Source organism: Cavia porcellus, unplaced genomic scaffold (genome assembly GCF_034190915.1).
Source record: "Cavia porcellus strain 051 isolate PalLab524CR breed Dunkin Hartley unplaced genomic scaffold, mCavPor4.1 scaffold_10, whole genome shotgun sequence".
Lineage (NCBI taxonomy): Eukaryota > Metazoa > Chordata > Mammalia > Rodentia > Caviidae > Cavia > Cavia porcellus.
This window is the reverse complement of record NW_026947493.1, coordinates 7,557,631-7,576,122: the sequence shown is the minus strand read 5'-3', so window position 1 is coordinate 7,576,122 and position 18,492 is coordinate 7,557,631. Positions and strand designations below refer to the sequence as shown.

At 35.5% G+C, this 18,492-nt stretch overlaps 1 protein-coding gene across 8 annotated transcripts in view; it reads left to right on the top strand.

Moving 5' to 3' along the window:
* Window positions 1-15,584, top strand: part of Ankrd28 (ankyrin repeat domain 28) — a 207,763-nt gene extending 192,179 nt beyond the window's left edge. For all 8 annotated transcript variants that reach the window (XM_063256968.1, XM_063256969.1, XM_005008303.4 and 5 more), the window contains 7 exons: window positions 5,505-5,592; window positions 5,678-5,761; window positions 7,358-7,503; window positions 8,119-8,201; window positions 8,693-8,775; window positions 9,742-9,833; window positions 12,318-15,584. In XM_063256968.1, coding sequence (XP_063113038.1) covers window positions 5,505-5,592; window positions 5,678-5,761; window positions 7,358-7,503; window positions 8,119-8,201; window positions 8,693-8,775; window positions 9,742-9,833; window positions 12,318-12,604 — 863 coding nt within the window. In that variant the 3' untranslated portion in view covers window positions 12,605-15,584. The remainder of the gene's footprint in view (window positions 1-5,504; window positions 5,593-5,677; window positions 5,762-7,357; window positions 7,504-8,118; window positions 8,202-8,692; window positions 8,776-9,741; window positions 9,834-12,317) is intronic.
* The last annotated feature ends 2,908 nt before the right edge of the window (window positions 15,585-18,492 follow it).

Sequence of the window (18,492 nt, the reverse complement as noted above, 5' to 3'; positions counted from 1 at the left end):
GCTAAACTAAGGCACTTTAACATTTGGTATTAGAGACTGAATTTTGCGAATCATACATGGCTGGTCACCATTTAAGTTAATCACCAGACACATCTGATTTTCAGCCTGTAGCAAAGTGATGATTCTGAATGGAGCTGAAGGAAATAAAATGTGTACTGGTTATGTGAAATAAGAGACCATAGAGGCAGCCTAAAATTAATACCATATTTATAGCCAAAGACATGCTTTATCATTTGGCATTCCTAAAGTAGAATATGAAAAGTGGTTTTACTTTGACTAGTAATTACTATATAACTGGAAACAAAACTGGAAGTACTCCAGTAGAACAAAAAAACAGCCTTTCTCTCAAAATTAAAAAAGTGATCAAGTTTTAGAAAAAAAAAATTGGCTGTACATAATCTTAAAGTTAAAAATTTTATTTTATATAGCCATTTAATAAATATATAAAACTTAGATTATGTCATACATGCCTATAAGCAGGAAGGCTGGAAATGTAGCTCAATGCAAAGGCTCAGAGTTCAGTCCCCAGTACCAATAGGCAGGTAGGTAGATAGATTGATTGGTTGATTAATTTTTTGCAGCTCTAAGGCATTCTCATTATATTCTTCTGAAATATCAATAAGGCCAGTTTTATCTATATTTTATAAATGTGATACAGAGTGATAAGACTGTTAGTATAATATCACCCAGTAATGATTTTCTGAGGAGACCACAGGGACCACAAGTTTCCCTTTTGTCAGTCTTCACTGTTAACTAGGTAGTGGTTCTTGAGCTCTTTGAGCTAAGGGTCTGGTTGTAGCTATTGAAAGTGACCATATTAGAAAGTAAAACTGAGACATTTTTAATATTTATTTTTAAAGATAAATCTGTTACATTTAATATAAGTAATATTTTTATGAAGAATGTTTTCTAAAACTTATGAGAAGAGTTCGCAGATTTCTTCTTAAAAAAGTATTAGAATCTTTCTACTGTTCTTGTTATGAGTTACCATTCAGAAGCATGGGATTAAAGCAGTTTCTTAACTTGAGCATTTTGGGCCAGATAATTTTTTGTTGTTAAGAGATTGTACTGACCATTAGAAGATAATTCATTGTATCCCTGACTTCTACTCACTAAATATACCAGTGACAGGTCCCGAACCCCAGTTGTAATAAGCAAAAATGTCTCCAGACATTGCCGTGTACCTCCTTATAGTCACAGTTGTCTTGCTTGGGAGCCAGTAAATTAGGGGAAAGATCTGACAAAAAATGACATATAGTTATAAGTTACCTAAAAATTACCTTCTTGGGAACTGGGGGTGTGGCTCAGTGTAGAGCTCTTGCCTGGTATGCACAGGGCCCTGGTTCAATCCTCAGCACCACAAAAAAGAAAAGAAGAAATATTACCTTCCTGTCCTAGTTGATAAAAATTACAAGGTAAAATTTAAGTAGATGTGTTGTTTGAGATTGTTAATAATTAACATAATAGAAGATCACTTTGTCACTTTTTTAGTCATGAAAATAGAGACTGTAAGAATCTTACATATTGCTAAAGAAGATCCTAAGTGACTAATAGAATAAAAGAAGCAGTATTTTATTTATAGCAACTCGTCCAACTTGGGTATCTGAAATCTAAAATACAATAAAATTTGGACTTCAGAATAGTTTGAATTTTGGATTTTCAGATAGGGCTGCTGAGCCAGTGAAATTTGTAAGTATTCCAAATTTCAGAAAATCCTGAAATCTAAAGCACTTCTCACTACAAACATTTCAGAGAAGAGATATTCGGTCTCTCCTGCAATTGGGGTTTTTTGTTTGTGTTTTGCTAAACTTGACATTGAAAGTAGGTTAAGGAAAATCTGAAGTTTGATTTTTCTTCTGTTTTCAGCATTGTTATTATTATGTAACATATCTAATACCTACTAGTATGCTTGTCCTTTGCCACAGCACTATTGTTTTTAGTAAATAACTACACAAAAATACTTGCATAAGCCAGCAATGATTGTAAGGACCTTTTAATGCCAGCACTCTGAGAGGCTGAGGCAAGAGGATTGCAAGTTCAAGCCCAGCTTGGGGAGAACTTACCAAGCAAAATTCTGTTTTAAAATAAATGTAGGAATGTAGCTCAGTGAGAAGACCTAGGTTCTGTCTCAAGTACAAAACAGAAAAAAATACATACTGTGCTATTTGCATCCTGTTCATGAACTCTTTGCCTACCCCTGTGTCTTCAGATTCCTACCTACCTTATCTTCCAGTACATTTCGGGTTTCTATTTTAATATTTAGATCTTTAATCCATTTTGACTTTAGTGCATGGTGATAGATAGGGGTCTAGCTTTAGTCTTTGGCATTTGGAAAGCCAGTTTTTCCAGTACCATTTATGAAAGGGGTTATTACTTCAAAATAATAACTTCGAAGTAATACAACTGGGATCTCATCTTATTAAAAAGTTTTTGTACTCAAAAGAAATCGCTCCTCTGGAATTACCAGGGGAGTGATTTCTTTATTCTCAAATTTACAATTCTCCTGTTTTAGTTTCCTGAGTGTCTAAGATTACATGTGCCCATCTTCACAGATTTTCTTTGCTTTTCTCCTTTTTTGAAACAGTCTCACTATGCAGTTCAGGCTGGCCTTGAGTTCACTTTGTAACTCAGGCTGGTCTTAAATTTGCAATGATCCTCTTGCCTTAGCCTCCTGAGTGCTGGGATTACAGGCATGTACCACCACACCTAGCTAGATTTTCTTTACAGTAACAGTCTTATCACAATTCATAATTATGAGGTTAAATCATTTATAATGCACTGTGATAATGTGAAATTCTTTGAAGAATAATTTCCAGTCAGGCAGTGTGTCACATGCTTCTATAATCCCAGCTACGTAGACTGACACAGGAAGTTTACAAGTTTGAGGCCAACCTGGCAACTCAGCAAGACTTTTTTTAGAGAAATAGATAGATACTATAGTACCTTGGATCAAGAACTTAATTCTTTGCATGATTCTGATCATAGAAGTTGTTCCACAGTGTGTTTGCAACCAGAATCATAGAAAGAATTAAATTCACAAACAGAGATATATGGTGGGTGGGTGGACAGATTAGGGATGTAGCTCACTGGTTAGAATATCTGTGGGTTTGATTCCTAGTACTTCCAAAAAAAGAAAAGATGTTTAGACATACTATTGTATAAGGATATATACATCTTATTATGGCTTGTAGTTAGGTGTCTCCCCAAGGCCCTACCATTGAGGTCATTGGTAGGCTTTTTCAGAGGTGACTGGATCTGGAATTGATTCTTGGTACAATGCTAAAGTCAAGGGCACTAGGAATAAGGGTGTGAGTGCTAAGTAGCCTGGATAAGATAAGCCTTAGAGGGCTGGGATTTAACTCAGTAACACAAGCACCTGCCTGGCAAGCACAGCGTCCTGAGTTCAATTCCAGGTACCAACCAAAAAAAAAAAGACCTAAGAGATAGAGTTGTGGTCTTCCTTGGCTTATTTTTCTATTTTCTGTCCACCATGAACTATTTCTACTGTACTATCCCTGTCAGACATGCTACCCTGCATTAGGAGTAGCCAATTGTGAACTAAAACCTCTATAAACTATGAGCTAAATAAAGTTTTCCTCTTTAATTTAGGATGTCAGGTATTTTGACTCAATGAGGAAAGTAACTAAAACAGAATTTGATACAAGGAGTGGGGTCACTGTTGTGACTATAACTGACCATGGGGTTCAGGAACCTTTGGCAGTGGCTTATAAGAAGAGTTTGGAAAGATTCAGAGATCCCAGTTGTAAAGATACAGCTAGGCACTTTAGGGTTGTACCTGGTGGGAGATTCTAGTCTGAGCAGAAAAGATCAGAAGGCTTATAGAAATCCCGCTGATAAAGACCATGCTCAAGAGGCTTCTGCTTAGAAGGACTGCATGGGCTGTTCGACTCCAAACAGTGTGTCATTCCTTGGCAGAAAGTTTGTCTGCATTTTGCTTATGTCCAGAAACTTTGCCTGAGATTAAAATTAAGAGTAACAGACTAATCTTGCAGAATTTCAAGGCAGTCTAATGTTGAGGCTGTTGCATGGCTGCTGTTGGAGGCTTTTAGTTAGATTTATGTTGAAAATCAATAGCAAAGAGCCTAACAGAATGATTTGAAATGTGAGTTTTTTTTTTAAAGCCCCTGATACAGGAAATGAGGAAATCTCAATTACTGAAAAGAAACAAGAAAATAAAATAGATGGCCAGAGGACATCACAAGAAGCAACAGAATCCCGTCCTTTGCAGCCTCAAAATTGCAAAAATAAAAGACATTGCTTTAAAAAGATAGCCCGAGGACACTATGTTCCAGAATGGCAGCAGCCTTGGAAAGTTGTTCCTTGGGCTTTAGTTCATAGACACTAGACCCCTACAACTAAGAGAAAAAAGTGGTCACTGTCCCCACTAGCAGCAGACTTTGGCATCATTCATGTGGTGCTGGCTTTGATTGCATGTAAAAATGTAACAGTTACGCACTCAGGAATGCTTCTACCCAGGTTTCACAAGAAAACCTGGGGGAGGTCAAGCAATGTGCCCAAGAGGGCCATGTGAAAGGCAAAGACCCCAAAAGTTTAGAGAAGCTAGAAACATGGATTATGTTTGTCATGCTGATTTTGATCTTACTTTGTTCCCATTCCTTGCCATCCGCCTGTTTATAACTTTTAGAATAAAAATGTCTTGTCTTGGGCCATTAAATGTTTAAACTGCTTAACTTTATTTTCATTTATACGAGGTCTTGCAGCTAAGATTGTCTGAAATCTCAGAAGGGACTTTAGTTAGACTTTTCAGCAATGCTCAAACTGTTAAACCTGTGGCAACTCCTAAAGATAGAGACTAAAGTGCCTTTTGCATAAAGGGATGCACATTAGTCTTTGGGAGGCCAGGAGCAGAATGTTATGGCTTGTGTCTCGGTCTCCAAAAGCCTCATGTAGTCATCAACAGGGCTTTTTTGGAGGTGACTGAATCTAGAAGTGTGATACTGAAATTGATTCTTGGTACAGTGCCAAAATCAAGAGCAGTAGGATTAAGGGTGTGAATGATACCCACCCGAAATGGCCTAGAAAATATGAGACCTGAAGGATAGAGTAATGGTCATCCCTGGTTTGTTTTGCTATTTTCTGCCCACCATGAACTATTTCTCCTCTGCTATCCCTGTTTGCCATGCTACCTATCGTTAGAGCCAGCCAATTACAGACTAAAATCTACAAACTGAGCTTAAATAAACCTTTCCTCCATTAACTTAGGATGTCAGGTATTTTGTCTCAGCAATGTAGAAAGTAACTAAGATACAACTCATTATATAAAAAAGGAGCCACAGAACAAAACATCTCATATGCATTAATAAACTGTGGATGTGCAGACATATATATGCATGCCTAGAAATTTTCTAGAAAAATGGTTAAGGTTTAGAGAGTAGCTGGGAGATGAGATAGAGGCAAGAATTTGTATTTGTGATACTTGCCATTTTTTTTTAATATTAGTATTTGGTTCTTTTATCTAATAGGTCATGAAACCTGTGTAGAACTTCTTTTAGAACAAGAAGTTTTCCAAAAGATGGAAGGAAATGCTTTCTCTCCATTGCATTGTGCTGTGTAAGTACAGACAGAATGAATCAGATTTAGTTTAAGTGTTTTAATGCACCCTTGCTGTGAGTGATCACTTCCTTATATTATACAGGATAAATGACAACGAAGGTGCTGCTGAGATGTTAATTGATACATTAGGTGCCAGCACTGTGAATGCCACAGATTCGAAAGGAAGGTAAGAATTCATCTACTGGCCTGATGTGTGAGAATTTACAGAGAATCCATAATTAACTGAGAAATTGAATTTTATATTTCCAAGTATGAATCATCATTAAAATTTTTTTCTATTACAGAGCTTTTGTACTTATTAATAGTTTTTAGCCAGTTTTCCTCTTTCACGAATTATTTCAAAATTTAGAGATTTCCCCATTTTTAAGTCTGCTTGTTGCTCCAAAGTTAATAGTGTTCTAAATAGGAGTAAAAGCCAGCAGAGGAATGCAACAATTGAAATAGTTTCTAGTTGTTGGATCAGAATGTTTTTCAAATTGTCTTTATTGATGTAATATGATTTTAGCAACCATATAATTAAGCTTTATTTTAAATTTGTTCTTTTAATTAAGGCATTTATATTATTGGAAATACAAATTTTTTTAAATTTTATTTAAAAGGAAAAAGAGAAAAAACAAAACAAAGCGGTGTAAGGGTACAAGTAATACAGAACTACAAAAAAAAAACAGTAAGAAATCACCAGTTAATAGGTTACACATTATCGTCTTAGAGATATTTGCTCAAGTCACAGTATCAAAGCGTACAAAGTGAACATTCAAACAGAGAGACTGCAAACAGTTGTGTTCAATGATCCAACCAAAAACATCAATATGGTCAGATATTTAACACCCCTAAACACACTTGCAGTTGTATCCTTTAGAGCACTTTTTTCCCTCTCTTTTTTACAACAAAATTTACACATTTTGGGTTTTATTACTCCTTAGTTCTTATTAATTTTTTTTGGAAAAGAATAAAGTCAAATATGGCAAAACAAAGCTGTCAGTCAAAACCAAGGATAGACATAGTATATGATGTAAAAACAGAGTATAAGGTTATCAACAATGGTTACCATAATGCCTCTTGCTTCCTTAAAAAGAATTGTCTATCTCATTAGGTATTATAAAGTTGAACAAAACAGTAGAGACCAAGACCAATAAAACTTAAACATTGTAAACATTACAGGACTTCCAAAGGATATAATAGTCAAACCAGAATAGGCATCTTAGTGAATCTTATTGTCTTCAAAGTAGTTGCCTATACCCTCAAACTTGATACTATCATAAAGAACGGAACAGAGTCTAATCAGTCAAAACAAGATAGTGGGAGTATTACAGGACTTCAAAACAAGTTAATAGGAAATCAAAAAAGTTACTATAATATATCCTGCTAATTTTTTTAATTTTCCCCTTAATTAAAAAAACCATAAAAAATAACTAAATAATTTTTTTAATGAATAAGGGAGAGATTGAGATAAAAGAGGACATAACAATACAGGTCAAAGCATGACTGTTTCAGCAACCTAGTGCTTCACCACCAAATAACCCTACTTAATAGTAGTTTCCATAGTGTCTGTCTTTTTCCTTGAAATATTTGAATATAACTTCATATACTATAGCTTCAAATATTGGAAATACAAATTTATGCTCCATTGAGTTACGTGTATCCAGATGATGCTTTTAAAACCCAATATATAAACTCTTGAAAATTCCTTATTATAAATGAAGAAATACTTTTTGCTGGTGTCTGTAATTCAGTCAGGTATTTCAATTTCCCTCTGTCATAGAACTCCTCTCCATGCAGCTGCCTTCACAGACCATGTAGAGTGTTTACAGTTGCTGCTCAGTCATAATGCTCAAGTCAACTCAATAGACTCTTCTGGGAAAACACCTCTCATGATGGCTGCAGAAAATGGACAAACAAATACAGTTGGTAAAGAAATTTTTAAAGATTCTTTTCCTTTAAGTATATATATTTTACTTGTATGTAGCTTAGATCCCAAGACTTTTGATCTCCACTAGTTATCTTACCACTTCTGAACTTTAAAAGCTTACCTGCTTTGCAACTTAAATTTTTATTTAGGGAGACAGTTTTGATATGCCCTGATTGAAGAGAGCTTTTTTTTTTTTTGGCAAAACAGTGTAATATAATGCTTAAGAACACTGACTAGAGTCAGATTGCCTGAGTTCTGGGTCTAGCTAAGTGACTTTATCCCTCAGTTTCTTCATTTATTAAATAAGACTAGAAATACTTCCTATGTTAAATTGTTATATTTCAGTAAATTACTGTAAACTCAAAGCACATAAAACAGTGTTTGAAATTTTGTAAGCACTCACAAAATGTTAATTGCTGCTCTTAGTATTTGTGATTTACACAACAATATCTTGCGCTGTACAACTATAGGATGTGTTAACTGTATTTTTCTTGCAGTTGAGTTTTTGCAAAAGGGATATTTTTGCTTTATGTGTTCATTTCTCTACAGTGAGTTATTGATAATCTAAGAAAAATATACATAAAAATAAGAATTGATGCACTTTTTCCTCTCAGAGATGCTGGTTAGCAGTGCTAGTGCAGATCTGACTTTGCAAGATAACAGTAAAAACACCGCCCTCCATTTGGCTTGTGGGAAGGTATGTATACATTTTTAAGGATGCATTTTCATGGTTAATATCAAAGTGGTTGGGCCAGGAATTTAGTTCAGTGGCAAAAGTGCCTGCCTGGCAAGCTCAAGGTCGTGAGTTCAATCCCCAGTACCAAAAAAAAAAAAAAAAAAAGCAAAATGGCATTAAAGGTTTATCTACATCACTAAAATGAAAGCGAGAGACCAAATCTCTTTAATGATTGCTGACATCATTTTCTTTTTCTTGAAAAAAAATACTGCTTATTAATTTTTGAAACAGCAGCCTAAACAGTTTTTGTTTTTCTTTAAATCTTAATTCTTCTTGTCTTCTCCCTCTAGTCACACTCCTAACATGTTCAGGCAAGTTTTTAAGGGATTAGCCAAGAAAATGCATGGTATAAGTAAAGTGTTGTATATACGTGTGGACTAAGGTTACAGATTGTTGGATTTATAAATTTTTTTAATGGTACCCAGTCTAAGAGTAATTTGCCACAATTTTAGGGTCATGAAACTAGTGCCTTGTTAATACTGGAAAAGATAACGGATAGAAACCTCATCAACGCAACCAATGCCGCCTTGCAAACGTGAGTACTTCAGCGTGTAGTATAAACTTTGTGATCTCTTTGATTATAGAAACTTATAGATGTGTTAAAACATGGGATCAATAGAATAGTTGAAATAGTCACATATTAGTCACAAAAGCAATTAAATAAAGAACTTTTTTTACTACTGACATTTCTGAAATCATCACAATTAAAAAGCCTATTACTGAAAATATTTTGAACAAAAACTATTAAAACATTGACAGTAGTGAGGTGGATTTGGCAGTGCATTTATTCACATAATTTTCTGAAGGAAAGTGGTACTACTATTTGTATATTTTATGGAATGAACTGTAAAAGTATTATTGAATACTAAGGTAAGAAGCTTTATAAATATCTGTAAGCCAAATAAACATTTCAGCAAGAATCAAATTCTTAAAATGAGCCTCAGCCTTCCCGCTGACTGACAGAGACCTTAAATCTGTTTCTTCCATCATCCTTTCCCAATTTCTATTTGTTGTTACACTTCAGACTTGATGAAGAAGAAAACTTAGAATGGGATTCACATTCTTGGTTCAGTCCCTTGAGCATCCAAAGTTGAGACATGGACCCTTGTAAGATGTTTTCAAAAGTGTGCGGTTTCTTACACAGTCTTACAGTCTGTTGTGTATGTTTGCCAGTCTCATGTCTTAAAATTACTGAAGTGCACAGTTTCATTGGTTAAATCTTTTTAAACATTAAATCTCAGCAGGAAAGTAACAGAAGCATTTGAAAAGAGTGGGAAATCTGCCTAGACAGTCCATGCAAAGCTTTATACACAGTGAGGGGTGGTGAGAGAACATTGTATAGAGATTCTACTGTTCCCACCCCTGTTTTCAGTGCTGTTAGGAATTAGTGTCTCGAGTTTGTTTCAGGAACTTCACAACATGGCAAAACTGCTTTTTCACAGCCAGGTATTTGTACATGCATTGTACGTACATGTACATGTATGATTTTCCCCTCCTCCAGACCTCTGCATGTTGCTGCCCGAAATGGGTTAACAATGGTGGTTCAAGAACTTTTGGGGAAAGGAGCAAGTGTACTTGCAGTAGATGAAAATGGTAAGTAGGTTCCATATTGTTTTCCCCTAACATATACGCTGTTAGAAGCTTTTACCTTATTTGAAGGAAATGTGGATTTTTTTTACTGGGCAAAGAAGAGAACTGGAGTTAATATTGAATAGTATGTTGTGGCAAAGGAATGAGGACAGGAGGAACTGGCGAAAACCCATGAACTTGGAATTGGAAGTTCATGTATTATCTGTTAAACCAGAGTTAGTGTTCACTGTTTACATTTAGCTCCACTGTTCATCTTAGTAGCCAAAGATTTTGTGCTTTCAAAAAGTATTTATTTAGTTCCTATTTAGGCATCATCCTTATGCAAAACTAATAACTTTTTTTGTTCTACAGACACACTTTGCAATGTTTAATAATAATTATAGTCCAAATAGTAACAAGTTACAGTACATACCAATCTCACTTTATAATCATTTCTAGTGACATCATTACACATTTCTCCAGTAGTAACAGGTTAATAAGACAAGCCACTACATCCTATATTCACTCTAAAAACAGGGTTAGTGATACTTTGGTAGATTTTTTTCTCAGGTGAGATGACTGTGTTTTATTTGCACAAACTAATGTCAAGGAGCTTGCTTCTCTTGCATTTCTCTTTTGCTAACCAGACCTACCCCGTGCAGAAGAAAGAAGCCTACTTTGTACTCTGACTAGAAAACAATCTTCAAGCATGTTTCCCTCCCCATTTCCATGCTCATTGAAGGCATTATAGCCTAGTGAGTTGTTCTGCCTACCAGCAGCAAGAATAGCAGTAACCAGAACCTTTGGATCTTCAAAGAATCCTCTAAAAGAATTTCGGGCAATGAAGCATTGTCATTTTGAACCGTTCCCCCTAAGACCCTCCCCCAGCAAATTATTAGTTCATTACATTTTATTAGTACATATTTATACTGCATAATGAGTATATATGTGTATATATATATTACCTATACATATTGCATTATAGGATAATCATGTAGTAGTTCCCTTTGTCAAAAATGAGAATTTTATAAATGAAACTTTTCTTATTAAGGGTACTATAATTGCACAGTGAAATACCATGTAATAGTGAAAATGAGCTAACTACCATTACCTCCAACAGCGTCTCCTGTAACATTAACCAAAAGAAGCTACATAGAAAATATACATACTGTATGAATCCATTTATATTCAAAAAATGCAAAACAATGTTTTTGAACACAAGTAACAAGGAAGTGGTTAACACAGTATGTCAAAATAGTGGTTTCTTTTGTGGAAAGAAAGGAACGATAGTGATTAGGTAAAGGAATACATGAAGCTTGTACACTGATATTATTCTCTTAAGAATAGTAGTTTCTTGGATGGTGAATATATAAATGTTTCATTATTCTGCTATTTCAAAAACAAATGTGACTTTTAAAATAAATATATTTGTGTTTTTGTGAAGGCTGAAATGTAAGTGTAGCATCTAAAACAAGTACATATGCAGTAACAGGTGAAGCTATAGAGTAAGATTTTAAGACATTTGCTGTTAAATACCAATTGATTTAACATGGCTTTAAACAATGAGTGTAAATCACAAGTTCCACATGGAATAATTAAAACTTGCCATCATACAGTGTATTCTTTGTGAGGCTGGCGGGACCACGGGGATTGAACCAGTGACCTCCCACTTGTAGTTTGAGTGTGCAGCTCACTGGGCCAAACACCCAGATCATACAGTGTAATCTTAACCAGCCGTCTTTCTTATTCTATCCTCAAGACTGGGTCTTATACCAGCCGAGGTACCATGTGTTTCCTCAGTTTGTTGTACTGTGTAAGGCCTCAGGTCAAAGGTCAACTATCTTCTAAAGAAAAAAATAAAGTTATAAAGAAAATATCTTTCTTGACTTAGGTATTTTTAAAGTTCACCTATTTAATTTATCCACTATTTTCTTCAAAGGACTCTAATACCTCAGAATCAATAATCTAATGTCTTTAAATGTATAGCCAAATTAATTGTAAGCCTCTACTCACCATTCTAAAGGAAGGTTCACTAATTTGTATGTTTTCTTGCTGTAGCCTAATATATCCTGTGAATTCAGTTAGATGTGAATAGTTGTAAAATTTGGGAGAAATTATCCATCTGTAGGCCTTAGTTTCTTTTTTTGTTATTTGCTCTATACAGTCTCCTCCCATCCTTGCTTTCTGTAGTTTGTTTTTGTTTTTGTTTTTGTTTTTGTTTTTAGAGAATCTTACTATATAATTAACTCACTGTATACCAGGGAGGCCTCAAACTTATAGCAATCCTCCTGCCTCAGCCTTCCTAGTACTACGATTGTACCACCATATCTGGTGGTCTTGTCTTTTTCTCCTTAATGGAAAATTGTGAATCATTTTGGTTAAAGCAGTCTTTTGTAAGCCAAATAATTTAAAATATGTCCAAAGCCAAAGGCCGTTAAGCTTATTTACTTACATTTAAGGAAGTTAAATTTCAGGATGTTAATTTTTAAATTGTATCTTTAATTCTAGGCTATACCCCAGCTTTGGCGTGTGCTCCCAACAAGGATGTTGCTGATTGTCTGGCTCTCATTTTGGCTACCATGATGCCTGTCTCATCAAGGAGTCCTTTATCATCCTTGACATTCAGTGCCATTAACCGTTATCCCAACACCTCAAAAACAGTCAGCTTTGAAGCCTTGCCTATCATGAGGAATGAACCTAGCACCTATTGCAGTTTTAACAATATTGGTGGAGAACAAGAATACTTGTACACAGACGTGGACGAACTCAATGACTCCGATTCTGAGACCTACTAAGAGGCTGAGCCAGAGGTCTGAGGAAGGAGTTCTGACACTGAAGCTTCAAACTGTGCTTTTTCAGGAAAAAAGCACTTTCTCATTCACATACAAATTCAAACTAAGGAAAGATTGCACAGTGAACGAATGTAAGAAATGTGATAACAATAGGAAGAAGAACGCTAAAGGCAAGTTTTGCAAAAGGAACTTCTAGAATCTTGGTATCGATTTGACCAGAAGAAAATACATTAACATCAAAGCTTTTTGAAATTCTTTAATTTGGCTTCGCAGTGCCAGAAATAATTGGGGACACTGTGCACCCTAACCTGCTTATACAAGCAACACTATTGTAAAGAAAAAGATAAAAACATTAGATTTAAATTTTATCAGTAAAATTAGAATTAAATTTAATGGCAATAAAAGTTTGGTACAGTAGGCATTATGTTCATAGCAAATTGCCAAAGGACCAAATGACTTAAAGATTTTTTAATGAATGACATTTTGTGGAAAAACCGGGGTAGGTGAAATAAGACATTATCTAAACCAAACTTCAACATTTCTGAAAATGAAGCCGAGATTTTGTTTCAAATGTTGATTTTTTTAAAAGTAAACATCTGAAAGCCTTCCAATACTGTATTAAACCATGAAAGAAAGCAGATGTATTTTTGCATTTTTCTTTTACATAAAATTTTAAAATTCCAATTTTTATAATACTAGAATCAAAAACCAGCTGACTGGATACAGTATGGGTGAAAATACTTGTGACATAAAAATGAAATGGATTGAGGTTGTGCAGTTTTGAATGGTTTGGATTTAAAATTGAACTGTTTTTGTTTAAGAATTTTTCCAGAAAAAAAAGTGTTCATGAAATTAAAAAGTAACATTATTTCACCCTATTGCAGCTAATTGGTCCTGGGGAATGGAATTTTCAACCTTACTACTTTGGGTGGATACACTTTTGTCACTTCGGTTATTTTTGTGCCTCTACAGTAAGTTGGGGATTTTTGTCATCATTCATTTTGATCTCTGAATTTTGAAAAGTGAAGAATAAAAAGGAAAAGAATCCCTTGGTATTTCTAAATTAAAACATTATCGAATCTCTTGGAAGGCATTTCTATGTTGCGCAAGATTGAAAATACAAGAAGAGCCTTGCAGCCCTATTCAGGTTTAGAGTAGCATGTTTGTAACTTGTTTCTATTTGGAGAGAAAAGCTGTTGACTCCCAAATTGAAGACTGCCTTTCAAGTAACAAACAAAGAAAAGGCTGACATTTAGGCTTTTAAATAACACTTTATGTCATTCTGCTTTTACTGTCTTGTCACTTTCCCAGTAAAAATGATTTTACATGTCGAGGGTCTTAAAAGTCTTGAGTAAAATTCCACAGACTGCAACAAAATATCCAAATTCAGTTAACTTTTTTTTTTTTATTGTGAAACTGGAAACTATGACATTGTAAATTATCAGCTGGTTTTTCTGAATATAAAGTGTGAAGACACAGAACAGTATTTTGATCTATTTGATAATTTTGTGGGTTTTTTGAAGAATTACTGAGCATGTACATAGAAATAGTGACTGCTTGAATACTGTATTTACTTGCACTCTTTCAGTACATCAAGATTCCTGTATATTTTAGAGTATAATAAAAACACAGATGTGAGTTGTATTTAATGAATAATGTATTTGTATCTGTGCATATTATCTAAAAACCTATAAAGTTTCTAAGGCATTGACTACTAGATTTTAAGCATTTTTTTCTAAAATATTTACAAAATTATAAGTATAATCCTCCATCTTTTCTTTATAATATAAAGAAGTCATAATAAACCCTCATTATTAGAGGTAGGAAGGTAAATATCCATTTTAAGGACAATAGACTATACATTTTCTATTGTGTCTTTTGAAAAAAAGAACTTAAGAGGCTTCTAAAAGTATACATATGTGTGCTTTCTCTTTCCTTTTAGGAATTCTCTTCTGAATTCCCTGAGGGAATTTTCTAGAATCTCAGAATTGAAAGAGCCTTGAGGTTCATCCAAGTCTAACCTCTTAACCAATGCAGGAGTCCCTTCTACAAGGGTGATCTTTCCAACTTAAATACTTCAGTGACTCTACCTCACCAAGCAGTCCATTAAGTTGTTGAACATCTGTGTTAGAAAGGTCTTCCTTAAGATGGAGTTGAAGCCTCAGTTCTGGTAATTTCTGTCCTTGGACCCAACTAGGTCTGTCCTCTGAGACAACGTTGGAAAGATGAATCTCCAGCCCTCTGCCATGTCTTCTGTTTCACAGGTTGTTTGACTCCTTTGCTGAAATGATTTTCAGAAGCACTCATTAGACACTCTGTTAGATTTATCACATCTAATGAAACCCAAGGTGCAGTTATAAAGTAACAAGCTCTGTTTGGAATATCATCACACAGAACAGAATTGTGATCCTTGTATCACTTTATGTAAATGATGCTATTAGTAGAAACATTTGCAAAGTGGTCCTTGCAATTGCTAGTACACCAAGGAAACTATTTCATTGTTTGTGATTGCGTGTATGACAGTCACAGGTTGAGCAACCACTTCTTTCAGTGTGCTGATAAGGGGAATTTCAAAGTGTTCCAGATAGTGTTTGTACAACCCCAGTATTTGGAATAAGTACAGGGACTACTTAAATGAATGGGCACAGCACCCCATGAGTTCCTTTATAGTTACACCTTTTGTGCCAGATGCATTCAGGCCCTATTCTGTAGTGTTTGGTTTTTTTTTTCCTCACAGAGCAGGAAAGCCAAGTTGCTTTCTTTAATTTCTCCATGAAAAGTAACATCTGAAATTTCTGATTCCTTGTGTTATAATACCAGTTTCTGCTCACAAAGATAGTAGTAAAGACCTCCTTTAATAGGAAATTCAACTCAAACAGTGCCATTTAGTTCAGGAAATCTCTAAATGTAGCTGTAAATTTGGGAATTTAATTTGGCTTGTATTGGACCTTTTAAATGGAATAAAGATTTTTAATGCAATAAATCATGTGTCTTTCTTTTTATATGTAAATAACTTTCTCTTTATAGTATGATTCATTGTTCAGTTATGACAAGTTTTTTGGGGATTTTTATTGTTTTTGAGAAAGGGCCTCCCCAAATAAACTCAGGCTGGGCTTGAACTCACTGTGTGGCCCAAGCTGGCCTCCAACTCGTAGCCTCCTGCCTCTTGCCTCCCAAGTGTTGGAAGTACAGGCATGCACCACCACACCCAGCTTCTATTCTGTCTTCCTTAAGTAATCCAGTGGCTTTTCAATGAAACTATTTTTAGACTTTTAAATAAGCTTATTCATTCAACAGATACGTTTACTTGTTCCATACTTGGGAGCAGAAATGAGCTGAAAACCTAGAAACTGATATCCTTCAGGAGCTTATAGTCTCATGTGAAGGTAAAAAGAAGAAAGTAGCAAAGACCTTTCGTGGAAGAGGTGGTGCTGAGGCTGGAGATTGAAAAACCAACGTAATTTGACCTGTAGAGGGGGATATAAATGGTACCCTAGATGAAAACAGAACCAGCAGTTGTTAAAATAGCTGATGGAAGGACAGTTTGGATTAGAGCACATAGCAGCATTTAGCTTTTCCAAATATATAGAAACCGTGAAAACATACGAAAGAGCTGACTGTAAATATGTGCAGAGGTGAAATAGAAACAAATAGGTGTCTGGAGGCATTGTTTGAAAGAGCTTTAATCCCTTAAAACCTATCTCTGCAGATACAGTAAATCACCACCTTAAAAGTGCCATGCCAGGAGAACTATAAATAGGTTTAAAAGCAGACAAAGTGAGTTTTACACAGTACACCTGTTAAAGTTTGTAACTCAAATGTTCGTAAATTGGGGACTTAATGTAATAATAACAAAATGCTTATACAGTATTTATTATATACCAGATGAGTTTGTATGTGCTTGAAATACATTATCTCAATCCACACAACTTTCCTGTGAGGTAAGTACTATTAATAGCACTTAGCAGATGAGAAAGAGATGAAATAACTTACTGGAGGTCACCTGGCTGGTAATTTGTGAAACCTAGGGCAATTATTTCCATAGCCCATGCACAACCATCTGATGATTTCTAGCATGCTTTCTAATCTTTGAAAGTAGTAATTTTTATATTGAAACAAACAATTGGCTGCTAAATTATGTAAATTGCCTTTTGTTGTATTCTCTTGGGGCACTATTTTTAGCAGAAACAAATCTGACCATGTTTATCAGATACGTACTATGCCACAAACTATGAGGCTGTGGCATACACCAGTAAAGGAGGAGTCTTAGAGTAGAGCCTGAAAACCTGACATCTACCTAACATTTCCATTGTTTCTGCTGTCTAACCACCTCACATCTCAGTTGCTTCAAATAACAATTCTGACTCATGCCTTTGCAGGTTGGCTGATGCAGGCTTGTCTGAGTGAGTGCTTCAAGCAGGGGCTTCTGTGAAGCTGTGCTGCCCATTAGGAGGTAGACTCCAGTCTGCACCATTTGTGCTCATCCTTGGAGCTGGGTTAAAACACAAGGAGTGCAGAAGTTTTCTCTGCTGAGGTGGAACCACAGGAAGGCAAGCTTGACCACATCAACATGGTTTGTACTTCTGGGCGTCACATCTGCAAGTCACACAGTCAAGCCCGACCTCAGTAGGACTGGGCCGTATTCTCTGCCAGTTAGATGGTTAGTTTGAGTTCACTTTTTTCAGTTTTTTCCATGAACTTGCTTCATGTTTACTTTATCCCTATTTGTTCCCTCTCTGTGATACATTTCTAGTGCAGGTGCTGTACATGTGAAGCTGGTAAGGGAAGATTTATCTTGAGTTGGGAAGGCCGCCTTTGGCAGTGAAAGACTGAGTAGTTGTTGAATCTGCACCTTTCCAAGATAAAAGAACCAACCTCTTGCCCACCTAAATCTCCAGAGGAATAGAGCACCTGTCTTCCTTTCTGTTGTCTTTCAACGTCAATCCCTTAAGGCAGAACGTAGTCTGAAAAAAGATAGTAAGGGTAGTTAGTTACTACTTTTAAGACGGAAAGATGGCTGATGGATAAAACATCCCTCTCTAGCACTTAGGTAAGTCACCATCTCTGCTTCATTACTTTTTTATGTCGCAGTAAACGTGAATTTTATACACCTTTGACACAAATATACAGTGTATATTACTTGGCACTTCCTGGCAGTCCCCTCCAAAGCACGACTGCTTTTCTTCTTCCAGACATGGTGCGTTCTGATTGTACACTATCACGGTGTACAGGACACACACAGTAGCCCAACTGTGACAGTTTCCAGCAGACAATTAAGTTACTTCCACAATTTGTTTGCTACAAATGTTCGTAATGCGAGGTTCATTCGCATTTGAAAGTTTGCAACTTGAATGTAAGTCAGACACTTTATTTCCTAGGTTATCACACTTCTTTTGCCTTGTGTCTGCTGTGTTAATTAGAATTTAAATATAAAAATTACTTTGAAAAACCAGTAGTTTAATCTTAAAATATGTCAGCAAACGTTCCTGGAGTGCATGTTCTGTGGCAAGCTCTGTTTTAAATGGTGCAAGATAGGGGGCTGGGGATTTAGCTCAGCGGCGTAAGCACCTGCCTTGCAAGCAGGCGGTCATGAGTTCAATCCCTGGTACCGATAAAAATGAAAAAGACAAAAAAAAAAAAAGATAAATGGTAGAAGATATATGGATACTGTATAATAATGATAAGTCCCTGCCCTTAGGAAACTTATGTTTTAGGAAGACAGACAAGGAAAATTTCATGATTACTGGACATAAAAATTGTGAGAGTGAGTAAATGAGTTCTAATGTTTGGAAAAGGGGGCCTTGAGGTTATAAAATTCATTTATTCGCTATGGGTTGTAAGGTACCTTAAGATTTTGCTAAGTAGAGGAATGCTGACATTATTAACAAGAG